This window comes from Eptatretus burgeri, chromosome 16 (assembly GCF_056783735.1).
Source record: "Eptatretus burgeri isolate ZD-2024b chromosome 16, Ebu_testis_v1, whole genome shotgun sequence".
Taxonomy (NCBI): domain Eukaryota; kingdom Metazoa; phylum Chordata; class Myxini; order Myxiniformes; family Myxinidae; genus Eptatretus; species Eptatretus burgeri.
Window position 1 is genome coordinate 54,166,547 of NC_140976.1, and position 26,906 is coordinate 54,193,452.

The 26,906-nt window shown below is 42.4% G+C and overlaps 1 protein-coding gene across 1 annotated transcript; it reads right to left on the bottom strand.

The window, feature by feature from the left end:
- Positions 1-359: 359 nt before the first annotated feature.
- Positions 360-24,662, bottom strand: LOC147011085 (uncharacterized). Its single transcript, XM_085858761.1, has 8 exons — positions 24,491-24,662; positions 24,187-24,294; positions 12,180-12,287; positions 11,963-12,073; positions 3,809-3,836; positions 2,931-2,956; positions 2,277-2,327; positions 360-1,663 (listed from the first exon to the last, which is right to left on the bottom strand). Exons 1-8 carry the CDS (start codon positions 24,660-24,662, stop codon positions 1,638-1,640), a joined length of 630 nt encoding a protein of 209 aa, XP_085714887.1. The 3' UTR covers positions 360-1,637.
- Between the last annotated feature and the right edge of the window lie 2,244 nt (positions 24,663-26,906).

A 26,906-nucleotide genomic window follows, 5' to 3' on the forward strand; every position in this document is an offset into this window, starting at 1 on the left:
GTCCATTCTTCAATACAGTATATGTAAATGTGGAATTTATTTAATTCATTCATAACACACACACACACACACACACACCTGTTGAACTTTTGGAAACCGTTTGTAAGATTGTATATCGAATGGGTTTTTTTTTTTTTACTCCCTATATTTCGGGCACCTTCATTCGTAACATAAATAAAATGTCATGGCACACTTTCATAGGCCCACTACTAAATGCGTGAAAATATTACCGCCTTGGGCACAACTTCCAATCCGTTTGGATCAACCACGCTTGGGTGGAGAGAACCGCTCCTGGCCCCACTCCGTCAGCATCTCGGCCCACAAGGTGCGGCGCATTGTGAAACGTCAGGGATCACACGAAAAATTCACCTTTTTATTTTGCATGCATCTCATAAATGTCTATGCACCCGAACCGAAGTTACAGGCCACAGTGTGGGAAAAGCGGAGTGCGTTGGGACATATCGAGCAGCCATTCTTGGCCGATGTTATCAAGGGCCAACACAAAATGGCGCTTGGACCACAACATTGTACATCGGTGCTGAATGACGCCGGCCAAGAATCCCTGCTCGTGGAAGGGTAAAAGTGGGGGTGGTGTACCAGATCACGCCAATTCCCCTTACCATACACTTGAACACAGTTGTTGTATCCAGTTGCATTAGAGACCGTGGACATATTAGTTACACAAAAATGATGGAACTTGTTAAATTTACACAACCCTTTTGCTTTACCTCCCCTAATTACACCTTACCATCTTTCCTCTCATTCTCCCCAAATTCCCCACAATCCTTTTCCAGACTAGCATCATGTTCTAATTCATTTTAGTCAATTGTCTTTTGTTTTTCTCAATGAATGCCCTCTCCCTCTCTATATATACCTAATACGAAGGAGACAAAAGCATTGGTCTTACCAGCTCCATCCAAGGTCAGACCTTCTCTCCAGCTACATGCAAGTTCAGACCCTCTTACTCACTACATACAAGGCCAGACCTGTACTGAAAGAAAGGCGAGGCTAATTTCATGTCCATGGAATACCAGTTGCAAACAAATTATCAATACCTGCAGTTAATCAAGCCATTTGCTGCACCTGCCATCATATAGGTGAGGAGCATCATAATATTTGAAGCGTTAAAAACAAAAAGCGCTTCCGTGACTCATTAGCTGACATAATGCAACATAAAAGCAGATTCAAAGTCTCAATATGATGTTAGAAAAGAATTATCATTACCCAATCCTGCTTTGAATGACCACTACAAGTATATATATATATATATGTATTATGGCCTTTCAAGACAGAATCCCATTCCCTGTTGGCAAAGGCACCTGTCTGTCCACAACAATGCATTGAAGCACATTGTGAGTAGTCTTTCCTTGGGCTGGAATCAAAATGGCCACAATTAAACTGGGGGGATTGGTGGGGTGTGTGGGACACAACCTGCTTGGTTGTCACCCAAAACGACAGCGCTGATGAAAAACGTGCTCCGGGCGGTTTTAAAGAACAGAACTGGTGCAGCATGACGTTACATTTTACTCTATTACAAAAGTTACACCTTCGGGCTCATTTCTATGAAATGTAAATGTTGTCTTTTACTGATATTAACAGTGCCCTTCAGCAAGAGGGAAATGCCTTTGGCTTGGCGTTCATTTCTTCAGAGTTTCGTAGGTATCTGCAGAAAAATGTTTGATAACATTAGGCCTCGGGCTCGAGCTTGAATTGAGGGTTCAGCAAAGCAATTAGGACTTAATGCACCAAAAGTAGTGCAGACTTTTCCTGGCGAGTCGTGGTTACTGAAGCAAAGACCTGACTTTTGGGAATGATGGACATGGAATTATTTGCATTTAATATATATATATATATATATATATATATATATATATATATATATATATTGCTGGCATGCTGAACAAATTACATATTCCTGCTCTAACCTACAGGGGGCACTGCATCAGCAGCACAGCCACACCTTCAGCAATGATAGCAAACCCCGCAGCCACATGCTTCATCTGGATATGAAACATTTAATGTTTTCAGGATTTGTTTGCCTGCTGGCTCAGCATCCCATCCGAAGGACGGTCTTGCTCTGCACCAAGGAACAGCACCTCTTGCTCATGCTTCACCAGAAGATCAGTTACATAGCGACATACAATCGAACACCCATATGTATGGTGGACGAGCTAACTAAAAGGTGAGTGTGCTACCCAAAAGATACTCTGCATCTTATCTCGTGCTGGGAGCTGAACGACCTTTGAACATGGTGTTTGGAATGACCTCGTACTTACCACACTCCTGTTTCCTTTTCAATGAAATGTAAGTGGAGTCACCGCCGGGTCCTGGACAAAACAAAAATAATAAGAAATTACATCGCAAATTTAAACGTCAACATCTCCAGCATGATCTTCGACAATGTTTCTGTGTCCACTGTGATCTCCCTCGCTGGACGACCAATCAAGTGAACGCCTGGGTTATACGGTCTCGTTTCAAACAGAGGGCACTGGCTTTGACCTCATCCCCTAAAAGGCTCCACGTCTGAATGCCAATAGAGAGTCTTAGCTATCCCTTGTGAATCCGAGAAGATTAGGGTCGATACCGGTTTGGAAGAATGCAATATACAGAGACCACCTTTTATAATGTCTCTGAAATCATCATTTTTAGTGGTAGTAGGGACGTTTGAAAAGCCTGACAAATGGGATACTGTGGTCCAAGAAAAACAAACTTTATATATATTTTTTTCACACTCGTCCAGTGCGTGCGATCAGTAAGAAACCGATTCAAGTTATTTATTTATTTAAACACACGCCTTGTTTGACTTTTGTGTTTGTCTTATTTCGTATAGACCTTTGTTGATTCCTTTTTTGTTTAATAAACAGCAATAATAATAATAACAACAGCAGGTGTTTACAGGCAATACAAGTGACAAAAATACAGACACCTACCTCCACTGTAATTCGGCTTTGCACACCTGCGGGAGACAAACACGATTCAATATGGTCTGTGATGACCCATTTGTTAACAACCCAATTCAAATGGAAAAGATAGACCCGCTATGAGCATCAGAGAGTCTGTTCTATGTCGGGTTAGCCCGATCAGTTGAATACTGCACGGTAGAGCACACCATCCTTGGGAAGGTGAGTTCACCTGTTCCCCCAATATCTTTGCACTTGCTTGTGGACACTTCACGATCACACGTTACATTTTGAATGGGCTATCAGGATGGTTTGGAGGTACGTACACTCCCCCGACCCTGTGTTCGAATCCCGACCCAGCTAAAACTGCCATCCCGGTGTTTCAACAGTTCGGGCGATTCATCAATGTGCGTGATGATGTCCCTCGGATGGTGAAACGTATGCAAGTATGGTAGAACCTCAGACCCCACCCGGTTTGGTGCATGCATTGTCTTTCCCTCTTTCCCCATCTTCTGCAAACCTCCTTTCACTTCTCATCCACACTTCCCCACTCCTCCCAGGTCATCCTTTCCCCCAATTTCACTGCTGCACCTCCCCACTTGTGTACATACGAAATGCATGGCCTCGCAGTGCAGAGTGACTGGCATTCCATGGAAAAAAAAAATAATTAAACAAGCAGTCACTCAACGTCGCTGATACATTGCATGATATTTTCAAGCCACAAGAAAGACGAACATAGTGCGTGTCCGTGCGCCTCCGTGTGTTCAAAATGAACAGCGGTTTTGGTTTTTCAAATAAACACGATTCTCGGCACACCGGATGGATGTACGTCCCCGGGCAGATTGCGCATGTACTAATGTAAGCATGGTATTCATTGTGAGGAGTGTAAGCTGGAGGGCATTACTTACTTTCCTAACGCTCCTGCTTTCTCTGTATCTGAAAAACAGTTTGTCAAACGACTCCGTGAGTAAATATTTCTTGGAAATCGAATCATTAACCATCTTGTATAGCAACACAAGTTCAGCTTTCAAGGTACAGTATAGATAATACATACATTATGACGGATTTATCATGAAGTTCCTGTTTGGCAAATTACTCAAGGGAAGTTCATTTAAAACATCTAGACTATTGTACAGGTAAGACAGCTACCTTAACCTGCTCTCGAAAGTACACACTGTGACGTTGACCGGCACGTGCCACCAACTCAACACTGTTCGATGAAAGCGTCGAATTTTCTGAGACTGAACATCAAATTGCACGGGTTGTCTTGTCCCACCTCACTCTGTACATTTGCATGTATAACTTCGTAAACAGAAGGTCACAACAAGGTATTTCAGGTGGGTTCAAACACAACACACACACACACACACGTTTTTTTTTTGTGACAGCCCAAGTAAGGACCAAGACCGAATCAATGCAGTGGAAACTCCCGGCATCTCCATCTCCAAATAAGTGCTCCACCCGGTCATCAGCCGGTAAGATGATGGCCAGCATCTTGTGGGATTGTAAAAGGGGGTGCTGCTGATCCATCACATGGCGCACAATATACTACAGATCGCTGGTCAATATTACACCGATTTGCTGGCCTGGCGCTGCATGGAGATGTCTCCAAAAATACCGGGGGGTGTTGGCGCGTGGTGTTGCGCTGATGCGTGACCATGCACCAGTTCACAAGGCCAGAGTTGCAGGGGTCAACATTCACCAACATGGGTTCAGACAGTCAAACCATTCATCCTACCGCCCAGACTTGACGCCGAGTGACCATTATTTGTTCTGAAACCTGAAGTCTGAGTCGGGAGGTAAATTGTTTCAAGACGTTGATTCCTTGAAGTCCACCCACCCTCGACGATTGGTTCAGGGAATTGCGAGTTTAATGAACAAATTGGCCTAGTTCGGTACATTGAGATGAATGGTGGGAAACTTATCTTGTTTCTATCTACCTGGAGGGTGCAAAACTTTTTGAACGCCTTCATATCTGAGGTTGACACTGGAATCTTGATAAGTCTCGCGCTGTGAAGACCTTGAAAGTCAAAACAGTGGGTTGTTAGCTCTTACCATTAAACTGTATCCAGGGAACTGTGTTTCAAAGTTCGACAGGAATGACAAACGTTCCTCGTATTCTTGTCTGTGTTGCACACAAGGAACTTTGGTGAAGAAGGAGGCCATTTGGCCCATCATGCCTGCGCAGCATCAACTCCATGAACCATCACCCATGCACACGCAAACTACCTACAAGTCCTGCCAATATGCCTGTACCTCTCCACCACCAATGCAGCTCGGTACCTATCTAGTTCCAATTTAAACCCATCTACTCTTTCTGCTGTCACTACCTTTCCAGGAAGCCTGGCTTAAGATCTTAAGGGCCTTGAGTTGGAGCCCCTGTGTTATTTTTCACCGTTTAATGAACACCAGGTTTGGTTGACTCGGATTGTCAAACCTTCCGAGGTCGGCAAACTGAGTACCAGTGTACGTCCTTGTAATAGAGGGCACTGCATCAGCGGCACAGCCATGCCCCCAGAAAATGATGCAACCAGCAGCCCCAGGCTGCACACGATAGTTACCCTTTCCAAGGCGACCATTGCGTGCATTAACCACTCTCTGACTGAAAGACCACTGCCTCCTTACCGCTGTCCTCACCCTCATCTTCTTTACTCTCAGGCTTTCCCCCTGATCCTATCACTGTCCATCCTGCTGAAAAACGGCTTTGTGCTCTTATTTTGTTTATACCCTTGATTCTCTTAAACACCTGATTACTCAATCATATCCCCTCGTAATAACTTCCTTTATAATGTATGAAGTCTTGTCTGTCTCGTTTAGTTGCTCCTCATAGCTTAGTCTAGCGAGGCCAAGAATCAATTGGGCAGCCCTCCGCTGAACACTCCACCTGACACTGTGCTGTACCTGCTTACTACCCATACCTATCACCACCCCCAGATCCTTCTCCTGTGTGACATGCTCCAAAATTGCCCCTTGCATCATGTGAGCTCGATTTTCATTATTCTTCCCCATCCCCAACCCCTTACATTCTTCGATGTTAAAGTACATCGATTAAAGTATCCTTGCGAGTCCAACTGGCCTTTCCTGATGATGGCTGATAAAGTACAAGCGGAAATGTTACACCAAGCTATCTATGAAATAACCGATCACGACAAAGCATTGTTAACTCCGGTCGAGCCAAAATTGATGTTCCTTGTCTTGTGTCCTTTAAAAAATCCCTGCCAAGAGCCTGGTGTTGGCTTAACGGTTATGGTGGCTGGCTTAAGACCTCAGGTTCTTGAGTTCAAACCCCCTGTTCTACCTTTGAATTAACACCAGGTGGGTTGATTCAGCCTCCAATCCTTCTGAGGCTGGTGAAACGATTACTAATGTGCTGGTAACGGGGAGGGGAGGGGGGGTACTGCATCAGCGACACATCTGTCACATCTGCCAATTGGCCACAGGCTGCATCCGAATAAATAAGGAAATAATCCCTTACGCATGGCTCAGTTCAGAAAAATGTGTTGCAGTTCCTCATAGGAAGCTAAAAAGCAATTCACCTTGGTTACATGCTAGCCTCGTTATACTTCTCTGCAAATATCTAAAGAGGAAGGTGATATGGCCTGACGTTCTTGCTGATACCAGACCGAAACACCTGGACTTGGTTGTTTTGTTGAACGTTCCTCATATGAACCCATTTGCCTTTTCAAGGTGAATTTTGAATTTTTTTAAAAAAAAATTCGATTCGTAAATGTAGTTTAGAAAGTGATTGTGGTAGAGAAGAACCCATGGGATGAGACTGATTCTCTACATTCAGAGTCAGAGTGAACCCCATACTGATTGAATAGCAGGAAAGAGGAGTGACGAAATGAATGAAAGAACCAATTGCACAAATGAATAATGAAAGTACTGGTGAGGGAAACATGTCGATGAATATACGATCTGCCTGCACACCTCTGATGGAGAAGAAGTGGTGCCTCTGAACCTCACCGAATTGCACGCACTTGGAGTACAGCATCGGTCAGAGGGACCTGCTGCAGAGACCCCTCTCCCCCATCCCCATTCGCCCCTCTCCCAACGTTTTTGCAAATTGTGACAAAAAAAAATGCCCCCATAGCCCATCATCCTCATGTTAGATGTGCGAGTACATGCTATCACTCATAGTTTCCATTTACATGACCTACGTATGCCATTAACGAGTGAGTGCAGAATGGACAACCGGCTTGATAAGATGTTATGCTGCATGTGCTTCGTTGTGGTTCCATTAGTAGATCCCGATGTTGTATAATCGACTTCTGGAGATCAATAGCAGAAACAGACTTCTCAAGAGAGAGCATATTTTACAGGGTATTGAACTGGAAATTTCATCACGTGACAGGCTTAACGTGTAGAATAACACTTAACATGGCTACGTTTGCTGTCGTGTGACTGTGGAATAACTTTACTGCATCTGCTGTGATTAAAAAGTGTGTTGTTTAAAACTACGAGGGTATTTCAAGGTCGACGTGGACTGTTTCTATTCCAGGTGATCTATATGTACAGTTAGGTTTATGAAGCTTTACCTACCTCTCAATATGTTGCCCCTGCTACACACTTGTCTTGGCCCATCGATGTGGTGGCGCCTTGATTCCATATGCATATAGATCCTTAATTGGGATGGGTACGGAGCTATTTCAGGATATGTTTTGACATCTTTATCAATTCCAAAGTGAATGCCAATTAGATGTTCTTTGTGGTGCAGAGATGAAGAGCACAATGTTACAAATCTGGACTCTCGGGCAGATGATGTCAAACCTTCCAACCATTTTCTTCTATAGAATAGACAGGTCCTTTAGTGTCTGATAGACTGGTCCTTTGGTGTCTGATGGACTGGAGGTCCTTTCGTGTCATTTAAATATCAGACATCTAACTTATGGAGAGCATCGCCACGGATTATGTCTCACACAGTAAAACCGCATAATCTGCAAAGAACAACTGTCACTTAGACAATTGTACCCACTAATGCAAACCATTCAACCAGAAGGCACGTAATGAGATCGGCGGGCAAAGCGAAACATGTGGAGTGCGACGATGTCCAATAGAGATCGAGCGAGTGCTCGTCACACTACACGTTTTATATATGTATATATATATATATATATATATATATATATATACATATACATATACATATACATATACATATACATATACATATACATATACATATACATATACGAGGTGTGTTCAAAAAGTATCCAACCTTAATTTTTCGTGCGTAAACAAATGAAGCTCGGGAGGCGTGGTTTGGTGAACGTATGTAGGCGATCCTAATTCGTATGCGTGAATATTTTCCCGCCTGTAGAAGCTGTCAGTCGCCGACAGACCGCCGATGAGTGAGGAAGTGTAAGCGAGCGCCATCGGATTTTCGTTTTTGACAAAATGACGGATCACTGTGGTCTCATCGCCAGTGATCACTGTGTCGAAGAAGTTGGGATCGCTGTAAACAGTCTCCAGCATGTCCTGTGCGATCTCCAAACGGAGTTGCTTCTGCTCGATCATTAGCAGCTTTGGCACGAACTTCGCTGAGATTCTCCTTAAGCCCAAATCCTCAGTCACAATGGAATGAACGGATCCAATGCTGACGCCCGCCTCGTCTGCAAGTTCTCTGATCGTGATTCGACGATCCTGCATCAGCAGGGTCCTCACTTGGTCAATGATGATCTCATTTCGGGATGTTGAGGGCCTACCAGAACGTGCTTCACTTTCCACTGATGTGCGACCATTGTTGAAGCGGTTGTACCACTTTTATCTGTGTGGTGCCCATTGCTTCGTTCCCGAAGGCCTGTTGAATCTTGCGGATCATTTCCACTTGGGAATCGCCAAGCTTTACACAAAATTTGATGCAGTAGCGTTGTTCAAGTTTTTCCGTCATGTTGTCAAAAACGAAAATCCGACGGTGCTCACTTACACTTACTCACTCATTGGCGGTCTGTCGGCGACTGACAGCTTCTGCAGGCGGGAAAATATTCACGCATACGGATTAGGATCGCCTACATACGTGCACCAAACCACACCTCCCGAGCTTCATTTGTTTACACACGAAAAACTAAGGTTGGATACTTTTTGAACACACCTCGTGTGTATGTGTATATATATATATATATATATATATATATATATATATATATATATATATATATATATATATATATATATATATATATATATATATATATATATATATATATATAGCAGGGTGGGCCTACACATTGTGTAAGCAATAACGAACCGTGCTTGTGTGTTCGTTCGTTATCTCGGGTCACTCACCTGCATTTGATTTTTCATTTATTTATTTTCTTTTTTTTTTTTGTTATTTATATTTTCATTGACAGATGCTTTCTGATGGTTCTGTGATTTTTATTTTTCCTAGTGTATCAGCTTCTATGTCTGTCAGCACACAAAATTTACTGTCTTTCCCCATTGTCTCGGGCCACACACCTGCATTTTTTTCATTTATCTTTTTCTTTTTTTGTTAGAGTTATTTCTATTTTCATTTATGGATGTTGTCCGACGATTCTGTGATTTTGATGTATAAAAAAAATCTGCGATTCTGTGATGTATAGAATTTTGTTTTTATTATCATAAACAAACAGGAATAAATTCCTGCATGAGGCTAGTGGTAAATCATTCTGACTCTAACCTAGGACTCAAACCCAAGGACCTCATTGCTGACACAGTGACAGCCCACTGAGCTATCGAGTCTTCGGGATATCCTCTGAAATTTCTCACCCGAATCTCAGTGCCGTCATTCTTGTTTTACCAAGTGGAGAAAGCATTTGCAATGAGTGGAAGGAATAGGTGAGTCAGCTCACTTCATGGAAGACTCATGTTTGCTCTAACCTATTAGGGTTAGATCGTTAATTTTCTCCCTTTAAGGGCCTTTTATTTACTACATTTGCAAAAACGCTGGAATTTATTCCTCCTCCCCCCCCCCCACTCCCTCCATGCATATATAATAAATAGATCATCCCGAAAAAAATTGTACAAGCAAACACAACACACCCAGCCATCGTAGCACTCACTTGAGGTGACTGCGATTTGAGAAGTGGTGTTCATTCATGACCGAAACGCAAATCAAACTCAAATTATCAATAGCGAGGAGCATTATGGAATTTTTCGGCTCATTTGCGAAGACGAGCCGCCACCGGCAAGTCCCAGAGGACAAGAATGTAAAATTAGTGATTTAAATATGATATTAACAATTGGATCATGTCATTCTACATCACAAATTACATTTCAGACTTCTATTCCAGTAACTCGCAGATAAAACGGCACGGAATTGGACATGCCCGTGCAAAGTTATCATGTCAGTTCATTTTTCGATAAACACAGAAGTATGAAAGAGTTGAGAAATGTCTTATCTCTCCTGCCCTTCAGCTTCTATTAACAATGGCAGCGATATGGATTTTTCATCAGCTTACCAAGAGCTGTCACTATCTATAGCTCCATCTTTTCCATTGTCTCCCCTTTGCCAAGACAAACCATCCCTCCATCCTGTCCTTCCCATGAAATTATGTCATATTATACCAGAAAATGTTCTTTTCAGGCGTCAGGCATTGATTTTGTTGCTACAAATCCATGATCAACGACTTTGATTACAACTAATCATTGGATACCTCGGTTAAACAGGCAGGCCAGCCGTCAAGCCGATTAACTGAGGGTGTTCGATTGGTCACTGTAAATTCCTCCCTGTCTAGCAAGTAGCAACACTGACATGGCAACTCCCTGTCATGAGAATGTCATCACAAACAGATGCAATTTTAGTGAGAAGATATCACAATTTGATTTCAGCACAGTCAGAAAGTACCGTCACAATCAGTGAATGTCATCACAATCAAAGTGCCTCACAATAAAAAAGTGTCCTCTCAATCAAGGAATGTCATCACAATTAGAATGTGTGATCACAATCAGAATGTCATCACAATTAGAATGTGATTACAATCAGAGAATGTCATCACAATCAGAGTGTCATCTCAATCAAGGAAAGTCATCATAATTAGAATGTGTGATCACATTCAGAATGTTATCACAGAGTGTGTGATCACAATCAGAGAGTGTCATCTCAATCAAGGAATGTCATCGCAATTAGAATGTGTGATCACAATCAGAATGTGCCATCTCAATCAGGAAATGTCATCACAATCAGAGTGTCATTTCAATCTAGGAATGTCATCGCAATTAGAATGTGTCATTACAATCAGAATGTGTCATCATAATCAGAATGTGCAATCTCAATCAGGGAATGTCATCACAATCAGAGTGTCATCTCAAGCTAGGATTATCATCGCAATTAGAGAGTGTCATCTCAATCAAGGAATGTCATAGCAATTAGAGTGTGTGTATGTGTGTGTGTGTGTGTGTGTGTGTGTGTGTGTGTGTGTGTGTGTGTGTGTGTGTGTGTGTGTGTGTGTGTGTGTGTGTGTTGTTATGTCTGGCTTTCTTCTTGGCACTATGGTGCAGTAATTGGTCTTTATTTCGATCATCTCATTCAGAATGTGCATCTCAATCAGGGAATGTCATCACAAGTTATGCTTCCCTTCCATCCCTCTTCTTTCCTTCCCGCTATCTTCCCTTCCGTGCTGTTTCCTCCATTTTTTTCTTTTCATCTGGTTCATTTATTATAATGCTCCTGATTAACAAAGTTTTATAAATAATATAAAGTTTTACCGTTTTAATCCCCACCTCCCCCCCCATTGCTAACTTCATCTCTTGTGTTTGGTTTGTTGTGGTAGTTTACCAAGGTCTCATTTTTGTGCGTGCCAATTAACTACTGATATATTGTTTCTTATTAATTTGATAATCTGTACTTTATTCTCTTTTTCACTTTAATAATTCCCTGCAAAGCACCTTGGGATATCTCGCTGTGGAACCCATTATATAAAAAACATTATTGTTGTTGTTACCTCACATGTCATGATAATTATTAAGGTGTCATCAAAATTCAGTTTTATTTTATCGGCACAGAATGTCATCACAATCAGACGATATATCACAAGCATACGAAATCTTATATATATATATATATACGTATATATATATGTTACATTTTTTCTTGCTGTAGTATATGAGCAGGAAGGCTCCAATAAATAATGCTGTGAACAGCACGACCCCGACACCAATTCCAACGTAGACAGCCTGGCAATAGTCCATGGTACCTGCATCCAAAAGTCAATTATTAGGTCTGTTATTATGACTGCACGTGCGCTGTAATGAAAAGCATTCATTGTTGATACATTTGGGATAAATGATTATGATTATTACGATTTTGTATGCAGTCTGTGGCTGCTGGTTGCATCCTTGCTGAGAGCATGGTTATGCCACTGATGCAGTGCACACTGTTTCCAGTAAGCTGATACTCATTTTGCCAACCTAAGGATGACAGGCTGAGTCAACACACCTGGTGTTATTTAACACGACAACAGGAGATAAAAATCAAGACCCAAAGATCTTAAGGCAGCCATCCATCTATCAGGATCATACTCTGTACAGAGCATCAGTGCTGCCAAAGCAGACTCCTGGGATATTGGGCATAATCCTGGACGGGTCACCACTCCAACACAACATACTCAATTGGCTTAATCATCCCAACAAGCTGGTACTCATTTTGCCAACCTCAGAAGGATGACAGGTTGAGTCAACCCCACCTGGTATTAGTTCAACAGCCAAGCAGGACTTGAACTCAGGACCCTAGAATCCAAAGCCTATTAAGCCAACACCAGGCATGATGATGATGACAAAGATTATGATGCATTTTACATCTGTGAAGGTATTTCACATAACCACACTGAATTTGTATCAAAATATGCAAATTTCCCTCTTGATATCAGTCTCCTCGAAATGAAAGACTAATCATTTTTCCGTGATGTACATTTGACAAGTTTTGGTGTCCTGCGCATCCTATTAAAAATCCTCCAATGGTGTACCGGACAAACATCCTCCGAGGGACACGATTCTCTGACTGTGTCGCCAACGTCCTGACTCGCGTATAATGCTGGACAGTGGCATGCTGATGGCAAGTGTAGAACCCGAAGGACACTTTATACCATTGGATTTATCACTTGTATATGGACTTACATGTCCTGGTGTCCAGAATCTCCAGACATTTACTTTCAACATTTAAATGGACTCTCAGTGTCAATGAGAAATCTATCGCATCTGTTTGCTGACAGTTCCATCTTCGTCATATTGTTCCGATCCCTTGATGACCACTTAGCTGCTTTCAACTGTCCCCATCCGTCGATGTCGAGAACATTCACTACACGATGGTCCATCACTTCAAACATGTCCTTTGACCTCCCGGTGAAAGACTCTCTATAAACCCATTGGTAGACTTTTCCTGCCTCCCGTTACTCACTGTCCTGATAATTGATAAACTCGGTTACAAAATCGATCTTCATTTGCGTTTAAAGAGTCCACCTTGCGTCCAACAAAGTGGCTTCTGGAGGTGAATTCTCACCATTGTTTAGAAACGACTCAGCTCATCCTATAACTGACAAGCTAATGGTAGGACGGCTAATCATAACCGATTAATTATTTATTTAGAAGCATCATGAGCTACCCTAACAATTGAGAATGTCATCACAATCAGTGTCATCACATTCAGAATGTGTCAGCTTCATCGGGGGAGATTCTTCATCGGAGGGGGTGGGAAGGGGGGGAGGGGTGGAGTTAGAGTAGCTCATGGTGCTGTTAAATAAATAATTCGGTAGATCAGTCCTGGTGTTTAAAGCGCTATAATTCAGTTGCATCTCAAACATTCTCAACATAATGGAAACATTTTGTCTTGATGTCATTTCACGATGTCACGGAGACATTTCTTTTCTTTTATTTGCTTTTAATGTGATTCTTCATTGTTAATTTTCCTATTATTTTGTGGCATTACCGATGAAGACATGGGCTGGAAGTATGGCTTTGAGGTATGCACACTTGCCTCTAAGCTGTCTCGCCTGGGTTCGAATCTTGACCCAGCTATAAGCTGTCACCCTGATGTTTTGCAGGCAGGGCGAGGCATCAATGTGCACACCGTCCATAAAATGTCTGTTAAACTGGCTGTCCCGTGTAGCAGCATTAGTTGGTTGCATTGATTTGGTGAGTCATCAGTCGTTTAGTTCAGTATATAGTACTGAGCATCTTCATTTAAAATTACCCACTATACCTTCAGCCAGAATCAGCCAGCCCGGTTGGACAGGGGATTGGCAAGGGTGATCTTGTCCAAAAGTCCAAAAAATTTAACACGTCCAAAAGTTTCAACTTCGGAAGACAGTCAAATAGCCAGGTAAAAGGAAAGATGAAATGGGTGTACAGTATATCCAGACTTGGTGGTGTTCTGGGTTGAGTGTCTGTTCTGAATTTGGGAGATTGGTGGTTCAAACACTGATTGAGTCAGAGCAAACACTGTAAAATGGTTCATGCTGCTTCCTTGCTCGATTCTCAGCATCTCTATTCTTGAAAAGAATAGAGCATGGACAAACAACCATAGGTTGGCAACCACTGCGCAGGCTTAATGGACCTCATAGCCTGTGTTGAAGATCCTTGTAAAGAAGGAGCTTGTATTATCTTATATATTAAATATCAGACCACTGGACCTGTAGCTTATTTGGGCCCTGGCCTAATGTTGTAATAAAAATTTGGTAGCATTCTGACTGGTGGGTTCTGGAGAGGAAGATTTTTGAAGGAATTTATGCAATTTCCCCAAAAATTTATGACTATGTCCGCCATTTTGACACACTTCCAGTCAAGTGATTGGCAAGATTTCCACAATTTAACATCACGACCCTGTTCTAATGTTGTAACCCAAATTTGGTAGCATTCTTACTGCTGGGTTTGGAGAAGAAGATTTTTGAAGGAATTCACACGATTTTCCCAAAAATTGACGAAGTCGGCCATTTTGACACACTTAAAGTCATGTGAGTGGAAAGAGCTTGGCTCTAACGTTTCCCCCTTACCAGTCTGGAGCAGAACGTTTGTGTCAAACTTCAGCAAGATTGGCGCAGCGGTTTGGCCGGAGAAGTCGAAATAGGAGACGGATGGACGGACAGTGCAAGAAGACAATACCTTATCTGGGATTCCAATCCCAGGTAAGCTAAAAACATAATGAAGCTGCATTTGTAAGAAGCCAAACCCATTGGGTGGAGAGCTAGCTTGACTCCACCCACAATGGTCAAGAAGAAAATCCTGCGTCCACCATGTTGGTTGTTTGTTAAGTCTAAGACGTCTTTGGAAGTCTCATCGTCACAATTTGAATTATCCGAGCTATATAACCATGTACATAAGCACTAGGCATGTTTTTGCTTCATGTATGTATATAAGCTGGGTTGTTTGTATTTCGCGAATGAGGCAGTGGACCATTGCCAATTTACACCGCCCAAATAAAGGGAGGAACGATTTGTATAATGAATGAATATTTTTGTCAACGAATTACAACAATTGCAGGATCACACAAAACGGTGATGACACCCACCATTACAATACAGCCCACTGACGAGTCCTTCCCATTTGCCATTCATCCAAACCAACAAAAAAAATAGCAATCAGAGATTGCGACCTTCACCTGGACTTGTTTTGTATGTTGTGTTGTGTGGTATGTTGTGTACCGGTGTGCTGTGTAATTAATGAGACATAATTATAACTGCCATTTTATAAATGCTGGCAGTGATGACTGGTTCAGTCATTTCAGAGAAGATTTTTGAAGGTTTAAAAAAGAAAAAAACAATCCGGCTGCCAAATTACATGACCAATGACATCATCAAAAAAATTTCTGTGGACCATTTTATCCCTAAATGACTCTCAAAAATTTTCATACTCATCGGATGTGGCGTTCTACATATGCAATTGTGACGTCATAACGAAGGCACCTATGACATCATAAAAATCACCCTCATTCCACACGAGGAGTCCTTGCCATGTGCCAAGTTTCAATTTTTTCCTTGGTGCGGTTTCAGATACAGAGATCAAATTTTTTTTTCCGTTTTTCCAATGTGGCTGTGCCCTATGACGTTTTTCCACGTGCCCTATGACGTCATAATTATCATTAAAACATTTGTCTCAATCCGAAAAGCGGTTGCGGAAAAAAAAACACGAAAGTTCTGGGCGGACAAACAGACAAACAAACAAATGACAAACAGACAGACCCAAATGCAACACCCTCTCCTTCGGCGAGGGTAAAACATTGTATACAGAGAAGTCTCTGACATAAACAAGCTCAAATGAGCTAAGATCCTCGTCCTCTTAATGATGACGTCATAAAAACGAATATGACGTCATTGTGATGTATCAGGTTTGCGATAAATAATTATCTGTGCTAATGCCCGACTTGATTCCCGCAAACAAAATTCAAACAGCTTGCCTAGTTTCGGAGATAATGGTATAAGTGATTTCCATTAGCGGCGATATTATGACGTCAACTTTTTTTTCTCGGAAGAATTTCCAAAATCGGAGATGGTTATTGCCTGTGCGTGGGCTTTCTGCATATACATGGCAAGTTTCACGAAGATCCGATGAAAACTCTGGGTTGTGAAACAAAAAATGTCAAAAAATAGGAATGACGTCATAGTGATGTATCGTATGTGCGGTAATTCATCTCTGCTAATACCCTGTTCGATTCCCGCAAACAGAATTCAAAAAGCTTGCCTAGTTTCGGAGATAATTTTTTAGGAGATTTCCATTAGCGGAGATATTTTGACGTCATAACTTTTTTTTCTAGGAGGAATTTTCAAAATTGGAGATGGTTACTGTCTGCGCAGGGTATTTTTACACGTACACGCCAAATTTCAGGAAGTTTCGATGAAAACTGTAGGCTGTGAAACAAAAAAAGTCCACAATAACAACAACGTGAGTATAAACTTAGAGATCCTCCACGAGGATCTAAAAAAGACAAATCTTACATATTTCATTGCAACACTGCAACGGGCAGTCGAGTTATTTTAAATCAACACGTCCTCAAGTCGCACGTAGTCGTGCTGTCTGGGCAGCCAGCACACAAAAGGCCTGACATTGTAAGTGAGACTGCGATGTAAGAAAGGGATGTTGAGCCAGTTTGCTGGTTTGTAGAGAAGAGTCGAGGTGAAAGCGATGAATTAAACGGCTAACCAAATCGCAGGCCAAGATGAAGTGTGTACTTTCCGTTTGTTGTCACTGTTAGGGTTTGTTTGTTTGTTTTCTCCTTCTCACAGTCCTCTGGACATGTTTTGTTTTGTGACGTTTGCTCGGTCTCTGCAGAAGGGAAAACTTCCCTCGGTTTCACAATCCCACAAGCCAGCGTTTTACCCGCAACAGTTCTGGTTTGTTTCCACACAGTTGGAAAGGGCTCCACTCTGAAACAAAAACGAACTAGAGGGGGAGCACTCGGTAGAGTGCAAAACCTCCGCCGCCAATACTGCTGGGTCACTTAAGTGAACCTGATATCCTATTCATTGTAGGTCAAAACGGATCGGACTCTACTGAACCACGATTGAATAAACTAAACTAGATCGACGCGCATGTACAAATGGCCAAAAAAAAATTACAAATTTTTTTGAAAAAAAAGTTGCAAAATTTCTTTTTTTTTTCCTCTAACAAATTTTTTTTTGGGGGGGGGGTTGGAAATCACTTAAAACATGTAGAAATGTAAAAAAAAATTAAAATATTTTTCAAATAAAATCTAAATTTTTTTGAAAAAAGTTGCAAAATTTAGTTTTTTTTTTTCTCCAACAAATTTTTTTTATTTTTTTTTGGTTGGAAATCACTCAAAACATGAAGAAATGCAAAAACAAAAATTCAAATATTTTTTTCAAAATGGCCGCCATAGCGGCCATATTGGACTTTGGACCAAGTCTAAAATCTAATGGCATGATCCTTGGACCAGACCTAATCCCCCCACCAAGTTTCGTCGAAATCCGTCCAGGAGTTTTTCCGTAATACCGTTCACAAACAAACAAACAAACAAACATACAAACATACAAACAAACAAACAGACAGGGGTGAAAACAGTAACCTCCGTCCATCTTCGATGGCAGAGGTTAATGAGCAACAAAGCTACCATTATAAGAGGGTTTTGCTTCTTGTTTGTAAGTTCGCAGCACAATGAAAGAAAATGCAGATGCAGGAGAAGCTCGAAGAAGGTGCATTCGATCGTACAAGAAGGGAGTTCGACAAAAGGCCAACAGTGAACACTAAACCATGGAAAAACCTTGCTCAGCTTAACGAAGTGGAAGACAAGACCTTCAAGGTTATTGGAATCTCCCGCCATGAAGCGGAGTCTATGCGTCCATCAATTCGGCATCGCAGACAAGTCGGTGGTCTCTCTGTCTTCTACCGTATCCTTTCTGGTCTTGCACCCTCTGTTCTTTCCGTGCTCGGTACCTGCCAGGTTTCTGCAGGATACACACGGTTCACCATCAACCCCCTTTTGGTGGAACTACCTTAACCTAAAATCACTGCTCTCCTCCATTCATTTGATCCTCCTTTTTCCTCGCTGGTGGAACTTCTCTCGAAATCATTCTTCCCTCCAAAGACAGCGATCCACCACCTGCTCTGATTATCCCCCATCCATGAGCATGATCCTTTCTACCCTCATTAACCGCCATCCCCCCCACCCCCACCTCCGTCTTTCAACTCTTCCATTTGTTCTGTCGTGTCCTGATCCTTTCAGTCACGCCAGTGTTTCACAGGCAGGGCGATTCCTGTGTATGTATGTGTGTGTATATGTGTGTGTATATGTGTGTGTATATGTGTGTGTATATGTGTGTGTATATGTGTGTGTATATGTGTGTGTATATGTGTGTGTATATGTGTGTGTGTATGTGTGTGTGTATGTGTGTGTGTATGTGTGTGTGTATGTGTGTGTGTATGTGTGTATGTGTGTATGTGTGTATGTGTGTATGTGTGTATGTGTGTATGTGTGTATGTGTGTATGTGTGTGTGTGTGTATGTGTGTGTGTGTATGTGTGTATGTGTGTATGTGTATGTGTATGTGTATGTGTATGTGTATGTGTATGTGTATGTGTATGTGTATGTGTATGTGTATGTGTATGTGTATGTGTGTGTGTGTGTGTGTGTGTGTGTGTGTGTGTGTGTGTGTGTGTGTGTGTGTGTGTGTGTGTGTGTGTGTGTGTGTGTGTGTGTGTGTGTGTGTGTGTGTGTGTGTGTGTGTGTGTGTGTGTGCGCGCGCCATCCATTGGATGGACGTTAAACGGATATCCCGTGTGCTGGTATTAGCTGGTGAACAATCCTGGTGTTGGTTTAACGGTTAAGGTGGATTCTTAAGATTCTTCAGGTGTTGAGTTCAAGCCCCTGTCGTTCTTTTGAAATAACACCAAGGTGGGTTGACTCAGCCTGTCATGACCTTCAATGGTCAGCAAGATCAGTGCCAGCTTAGTGGTGATGGGCAGGGGCACTGCATTAGCAGCACAGCTAAAAAAAAAACAATTTTTTTTGTAAACGAAGTCGAGGCTCGTGGAAGACCGAGAACACAGAATGCACCAAAGGGGGGGGGGAGCACACAAACATTGGAGCAACACAACATAGGGACTCTTGTAGGAAGAATAGTCATGAATAGTCATTATCATGAATAGTGAATAGTCATTATCAGCACCCAACCTATCCTGTTATACCCAACTGCTCCTGGACTCCGTGTTTTGCATCTGAGAAGATAGAGAAGATTTATATCAAAGGGAGGGAAGGACACAGACGATGAAGAAGCTACTCATAAGCTCAAACACAGGAAGAAGAAGAATAAGAATAAGAATAAGAATAAGAATAAGGAGATAACAGGGATGAAACAGAAATGGAACAAAAAACGAAAAAGTAGTGAAGGAAAGGGGGGAGACCACAAATAACCTGGAAATGAAAAGGGGTGTGTGGGGAGGGAGAGGGGAGAGGGGTGGTGGGGATGAGTCACGTGTAGAAAGGAGATGTGTTCCATGCCCTGTTGCCTACGAGTAATCCACAGAAGGAGAACTTTAACACCACCATTTTGAATCGCATTGCCTTGAACTTCCGTATCAATGGATCACGTAGAGGCGCACAATAGCAGAACATGGTGAAAAGTTATACGACGAACTGTACAATGATTTCAAAACTTTACACAATAGACGATATAAATACAGGGTTCGTACCCTATTGGGTGCCTGAAATTCCATGACTTTCCAAGACCCTTGATTGATTGTCCATGACCCCACACAGACATATTTTTACTCACTCCTTACCCCAAAACACATCAGCAACATTAGGCAAACTATCAAGGATTTAAACTCACCACTATCCTGCTTCAGTTGAATAACACATTAGGTAACTGGTAACAAGACAATGTGATGGGCTGGATACATGAGGCCTGGAAAGAACAAAGCAGGCCAGATATCAAAACCTGACCAGAGATGAAAATCATTGGTGGAGCTGCTCTGAGCTGCACATTCACGCTGTGTCGATGGGAAATTGCGTTCTGACTACCGAACGAAAGACTTTCGAACGATTCTCGGGAACGTAACTCGTTTCTCCCGGGTTATTGTCAATGATTTTATTGGCTTGAACCACGCCCCGGTGGTGGAGGTGCACGTTACATCAAGAACACAACTTCTCACTGCACTTGTACTGATCTTGCACCTCCCAACCCCCAGGAGTACCTCCAGCTGCGACTTCCCCTCCACTCCCACCTCTTGTTCGTCTGTGTGTTGTACCTCATATGTGGTGATTTCAATTGTCATCAAGCAACTTGGCTGGGTGTTGACACCTCTCTCACCAGCCATGTAACTTCAGCAAAGGACTTCTGTGACTCCGTAGGACTGATTCAATCTGTGAACTTTCCAACAACAGATTTCTTCCAATGGCAAATCCTCCCTTCTGGACTTGGTGATGACTAACTTCCCCACAAATGTCTCCTGCTCTTCCTCTGCTCCAATTGGTTCATATCATCATATGTTTGTGAGAGTCAAATTATCTCTGGCTATTCTCAGAGAGCTGCCTCAGTGCCGGCGAGTCTGGCAGTTCACTCAAGCAGATTGGCAGGGACTGCAATGAGCCATCTCTCTTCAGGATTGGTCTCCCATACCTCCTGTCCCTGATGCTAACTCAGCCTGGGAATTCTTCCACACAAACCTGCTCTCTCTCATGCACAGATTCATCCCATCTCATTTTCAATTATCCTACCGTTCTTCCCACCCACGGTACATTGAATCCTGTGGTGAGGCAGTTGCTCTGAAACAACTTGCCTTCTCTTCAGGAAGGCTAATCTCAGTGCAACATCAGTGAAACAACCAAAGGCAATCTCAATGCATTCCAAAAAGTCCACAAGTGTGTGTCCACCCTCATTAGAGCCAGAAAACAACATCTGTCCAACCTCAAGAATGAACATTCAAACTTATCCCCCTCCTCTAAAACCTGGTGGTACCTTGTTGAATGTCTCTTGTGCATGATCTTCTTTCCTCCCTTCCCTCACTTCAAATGGCACCACAGCCAACTGCACTTGTGAGAAGGCTGAATGCTTCAATTCTGTGTTTGCTTCAAAATCTTGTGTCCCAAACCCCTCATTATCAGCACCCAACCTATCCTGTTATACCCAACTGCTCCTGGACTCCGTGTTTTGCATCTGAGAAGATAGAGAAGGTTCTTTCAACCCTCAACTCTGACTCTACAACCAGACAGAATGGCATCAGCTCATGTGTCCTAAAAACCTTCTCTGCTGCTCTTTGCCATCCTCTGCCATTTCCACCCTATAATTTGTGCTTGGTCATCTTCCATCTGCTTATAAAGCCACCACCATCACTGCATTACATAAAAAAGTGCAAAATTGATCTCCTTCACTGCAGACCAATCATCGTCTGGGAGCTCGTGATGGAAGATTTCACCCCACTTTCCCCAGAAGGTTTGACCCCTTAAAGTTACTTCGGCCACCTAAGACATTTACAAAAAGTTTGTCAGCTGTCCTTCAGCTGGTGGGTCCGGACCCCAGACACCTTTGAAAAGCCCCTTCCAGGGGGTTGAATTTACCCCATATAATTTGTGGACCAATCCTTGTCAAAAAAAAGTATTATGCAACAGTCTGTTATAAAAAAACGGAAAACTGACCTAATTTCAAGGGGAGAGGGAGGTTTGATCAAACCGCCCCACAAAAATCCCCCCCTCCCCCTGTTGAGGTTCATTCACTCCTTAAGCTCCATGGATGAAATTTTGTCAAAACAAAGAAGAATAATGGTAGATTACAAAAATAACTAAAAGGGCACTCGACAGAGCGCATACCTCCGCCATGTAATGTCTGATCCACTAGAACATATCGGGTCCACTACATTTTTACCTTCGCCATCGAAGGTGAAGGAGGTTATATTTTCACCCCTATCTGTCTGTCTGTGTGCAGGATATCTCAAAATGTTGTGGACAGATTTGGATGAACCTTGGTGGACATGTTGGGTGTGTGACAAGGAGGAATTGATTCCATTTTGGTGAAGATCCGGATCAGGATCCGATAATTTTTTCAGTGATTCTTCACCATTGAGAGAAGGGCTAAAACGATATAAAGCACGATATGTCAAAAAGTTGTGGACGGATTCGAATGAAACTTAGTGGACATGTTGGGTTTGTGGCAAGGAAGAAGTGATTGGATTTTGGTGAAGATCCGAATCCGGATCTGGATAGGAGAATTATTTAATTTCTAAAGTGATTCTTCGCCATTGAGAGATAGGGCCAAAAACGATACATAGCATGACATTTTTCAAAAATGTATTGATTGGATCTGATATGGTGTCGTGGATCAGGCATTACGTGGTGAAGGTATGCACTCTACCGAGTGCCCTTCTAGTTGAAATATCATTCTCGATATAGTTTTTGGCCCTACTGCTCAATGGTGAAGAATCACCTTTAAAATTAAATAATCCTCGTATCCAGATCCAGATTAGGATCTTCACCAAATTTCAAAACATTTCTTCCTTGTCACACACCCAACGTGTCCACCAAAATTTATCCGAATCCGTCCGCAACTTTAGGAGATATTGTGCCATACATTAGTTTACTTCTCTCTCTCAATGATGAAGAATCACTTTAAAAATTATCAGATCTGGATTCGGATTTGGATCTTCACCAAAATTGAATCAATTTATTCCTTGTCAAACACCCAACGCGTCCACCAAGTTTCGTCCGAATCCATCCACAACTTTATGACATATCGTGCTATATATCGTTTTTGGCCCCATCTCTCAATGGTGAAGAATCACTTTAAAAATTCTAGTAGCTGGATCCGGATCTGCACCAAAGTCTAATCAGTACGTCCTCGTCACACACCGAACCTGCCCACCAAATTTCATTCGGATCCATCCACAGCTTTTTGAGATATCCTGCACATCCAAACAAACAAACAGACAGATGGGGTGAAAATATCACCTGATTCCACGTTCAATGGTGGAGGTAATAAAATCAATCCCAAATGGAGTTGAGACAGTTCTTAAAGCAAAAGTATGTCACACTGATTTCTGATTATACATAAACACAGATTTTATTTTTTCTCCTATTATAAGTGTTGCGACATCCTAAAGTGTTCATGGAAATCTCTTGAAAGTACTTTGGGTTTCATATTACAATTATTTATTTTGATATCAAGCCTCATTTAATAAATTAATATATATCGTACATTTTCCAAAATGCCTGGTGTTGGCTTAATGGTTAGCGCAGTGGGCTTCGGATCCTATGAATCCTGAGTTCCAAATCCTGCTTCGCTGTTGAATTAATACCAGGTGGGGTTGACTGTGCCTGTCATCCTTCTGAGTTTGGCAAAATGAGTGCCAGCTTGCTGGTATCCTGTGTCGGAGTGGCGACCCATCATGGATTGTGCCCAATAGCCAAGGAGGCTGCTTAAGCAGCACCAACACTCTGCACAGAGTATGGTTCTAATGGATGGATGAATTTTCCAAAGGTGTCAACAATTTTACCTCCTAGTTTTACATCTGCAAAATCATCGAAGTTATTACTCGGTGAAAGTCCCTCGTACTTGCGAAAAATTATTTTTGAGGTTGCACCTAACTATGGTTCAGATTGAAGTTGGGGACAGGGTGTGTCAGAGTCTTTTCACTCCCAAATTGTCCGAATATGAAAACACCTTCACTTTGAGATCCAGGAGGTCTACAAAGCTTTCTGTAAGGTTCCTTGGTGGATCACAATGGCTATCCTTAATATGAGGCTGGAGAATATGTCAATAGCTTATTGAAAATTCACAAACACAAATGTTCTCGGTATGCTGGTATGCCAAAAGGACATCGCTGTCCTTTTTATCCACTCATCCCCCCCCCCCCTTTCTTGTCTTACTCCTTACCAGCAGCTGTTGATGAGATGAGTGGCGCAGGAGACCCCTTTGTTAAAAACACCGGTAAGTTGTCCAACCGTCCAATGATCGGCTTACGCGGCAGTCGGTCCAACGAAGCTGTTGGTGGAAACAAAAACCCAAACGTATAAGGAAGTCCGAGCTCAGAGTGTTACACAAACCTGACTGGAACCAAAATTGCCATCTGCCTGCCAGCTTCCCCTCCCATGAGTGCATTTCCTGTATGGTCATGGTCTTCCCGCAAGCTCTCGACACGAATCTAGCAAGCAAACACATTCGTTGCAGTTTCTCAAACCTGGTGCTGGAACCAGCAGCCTTTCATCAAAAAATTCAAACCAGGAGATGAGGCACTTTGCTGACTTATGGTGTATAGAAATTACTGATGCAATAAACTTGATGCTAGTAAAAGTTGGTAGTTGAAGATTAAGAAGCGAGGTCTCGCATAACAGAAAAGTGAAAATGCTCATCACTCTTACGCTTTTGTGCAACTTCTGTTCAGTGTCTGTTGAGTCAGCCTGGTCACTGTTCCCTGATGAGTACTGGTCGCGTTTTTTTGTTTTTGTTTGTTTGTTTGTTTTTTTTATGTTGAAGGTTCCATTCGCAGACTACGAGTCCTCATTGAGGCCAGGTCTTAAATAAAAGAACTGCATATGTAGAAAAGTGAAGAAAGATAGAATAGTCTAAGAGTTTTGAGGAAGTTTTAAAAAAATCTGATTTTTCAAAAGGGGAAGGCCATAAGTATTCGGAAAGACGTGAGAAGGTAAAGAGTTCCAGAGTTTGGCAGTGGAGGGGAAGAAACAAACATCATAACGGCCACCCTTGAGTTGCCAATGGCCACACAATGATCATGCAATGTCATGACTTGTCGAGTATTCCTTGGTCTCGCTCATGGCGGAGGTACACAAGCAGCAAGTTCTTGCGAGCAGAAGCCGAAGTAATATCTGTAGAAAAGAGAAAGAGAGCCTACGATGCGGAATATTTCGAGCAGGTCAAGTTTTCAGGTCACATTGGTAGAGTTGACAAGTCGGATGACTTTGTATTAAATTCTGTCCAGTAAGTATGTGGAGCTGGAACCTCCCCAGATGTGAGAGCAGTACTCAATACAAGGACGAATCAATCCATTATATAGTTGAAGCAACTTTTCAGAAGAGAAGAATCTTCGACATCTGAACAGGACTCCTAGATTCTTATAGGTAGGCTTAGCTATTTATATAATGTGTGGATTCCAGGATAAATTTGATGTGAGGGTAATACCTAGTAGGTTTATTGTATCACATGGTGTAATTGTAGAGCTTTCAAAGGAGATTGGATTGTTGAGAGGAGTTTTAGAGAGAGAGATGAGAAGAAATTGAGTTTTTGAAGCATTAAACTTCACTTGATTACATTTGCCCCACTGGGAGATCTTGTCCAAATCCGAATTTAAAGAGGTGGCTGTGATGAAGTGAGATGTAGATCGAGAGAGGGAAGATGGAGCAGATGTAAAAAAAAAACATGGAGGAATGTAATGTTGAGTCATCAGCATACAAGTGCATTTGCTTATTTGTAGGAGAAAGAAGGTCATTGATAAAAAAGAATGAAGAGTGTTGGAGACAGGACGGAACCCTGAGGGACACCGCTGTTGATAAGGAAAGAGGGAGATGTTGAACCATCAACAATTATGGAGATAGAGCAGTCGGAGAGAAAGCTCGATATGAGAGAGCAGAGTGAAGGAGGAAAGCTGAAAGAGGGAAGCTTGGATATCAAACCCCGATGCCAAACTCTGTCAAAGGCTTTTGAGATATCAAGGCCGACAACACATGATTCCCCAAAGTCTCTCAGTGAAGAAGCCCAGACATTTGTAACATAGGAAAGATATCACTGGTAGATCTTTCCTTGCGAAAGCCATATGGAAAGTCTCCCAAAAATTCAAACAGAAACGGTGCTTACTGATCAACAGAAACGCAAACGACTGGACTTTGCAAATTGGTTCTCAGGAAAGTTGGAGGAAGATGCAGACTTCCTCAAAAAAACTTCACATGACGGACGAATGCCATGCTCACTTGTCCGGGGAGGTAAACAAGCAGAACTTTCGGTACTGGGGAACTGAAAATCCTGGTAATGCATCAACTGAACTGGTGCCTTGATCTGTTCTCAGTCACCATGTGGGTGGCGGTTGGTTGGTATGGGATAATTGGTCCATATTTTTTTGAAGATGACCAGGGACGCACTTGCACAGTAAACCAGAGGAACTATCGCGAAATGATTCAGGAATTCTATCTGCCTGAGCTACGGACTCGGGCTCGTCGGAGAAACAACCTGATCCAGATGAGAACCCAGTGGTTCCAGCAGGATGGGGCACCGCCCCATACAGCCAGGGAAACAAGGCATTTTCTCAACCATTTGAGGGCCGCTTTATCTCCCTCTACGAAGACGTTGAGTGGCCACCGTATTCCACTGATCTTACTCCTCTAGACTTCTTATTGTGGGGGTATCTCAAGGACAGGATCTATGGAAACCCTAGGCCTCAGACTATTGATCAGTTGAAGGAAAACATCCACCGAGAAATCCAGAACATTCCTCAGGAAACGTTTCCCAAAGTGATGGAGAACATGACAACGCGTTTGCAGGCAGTGAGCGGACAACGTGGAGCCTACGTCGAGCATGTGGTCGAAAAGAAAACGATTCCATACCAAAATTTAAATTTTGGTGGCAATTTTGACATTGGTACAATA

Excerpts from the sequence above, each read along its gene's own strand:
- LOC147011085 (XM_085858761.1), bottom strand. The coding sequence starts at position 24,662 with ATGAGCATTTTCACTTTTCTGTTATGCGAGACCTCGCTTCTTAATCTT. Across the intron at positions 12,288-24,186 it reads CATCTCATCAACAGCTGCTG|GTTGGCAAAATGAGTATCAG; the intron begins GTAAGGAGTAAG and ends TGTCATCCTTAG. Across the intron at positions 12,074-12,179 it reads CACAGACTGCATACAAAATC|GTACCATGGACTATTGCCAG; the intron begins GTAATAATCATA and ends TTTTGGATGCAG.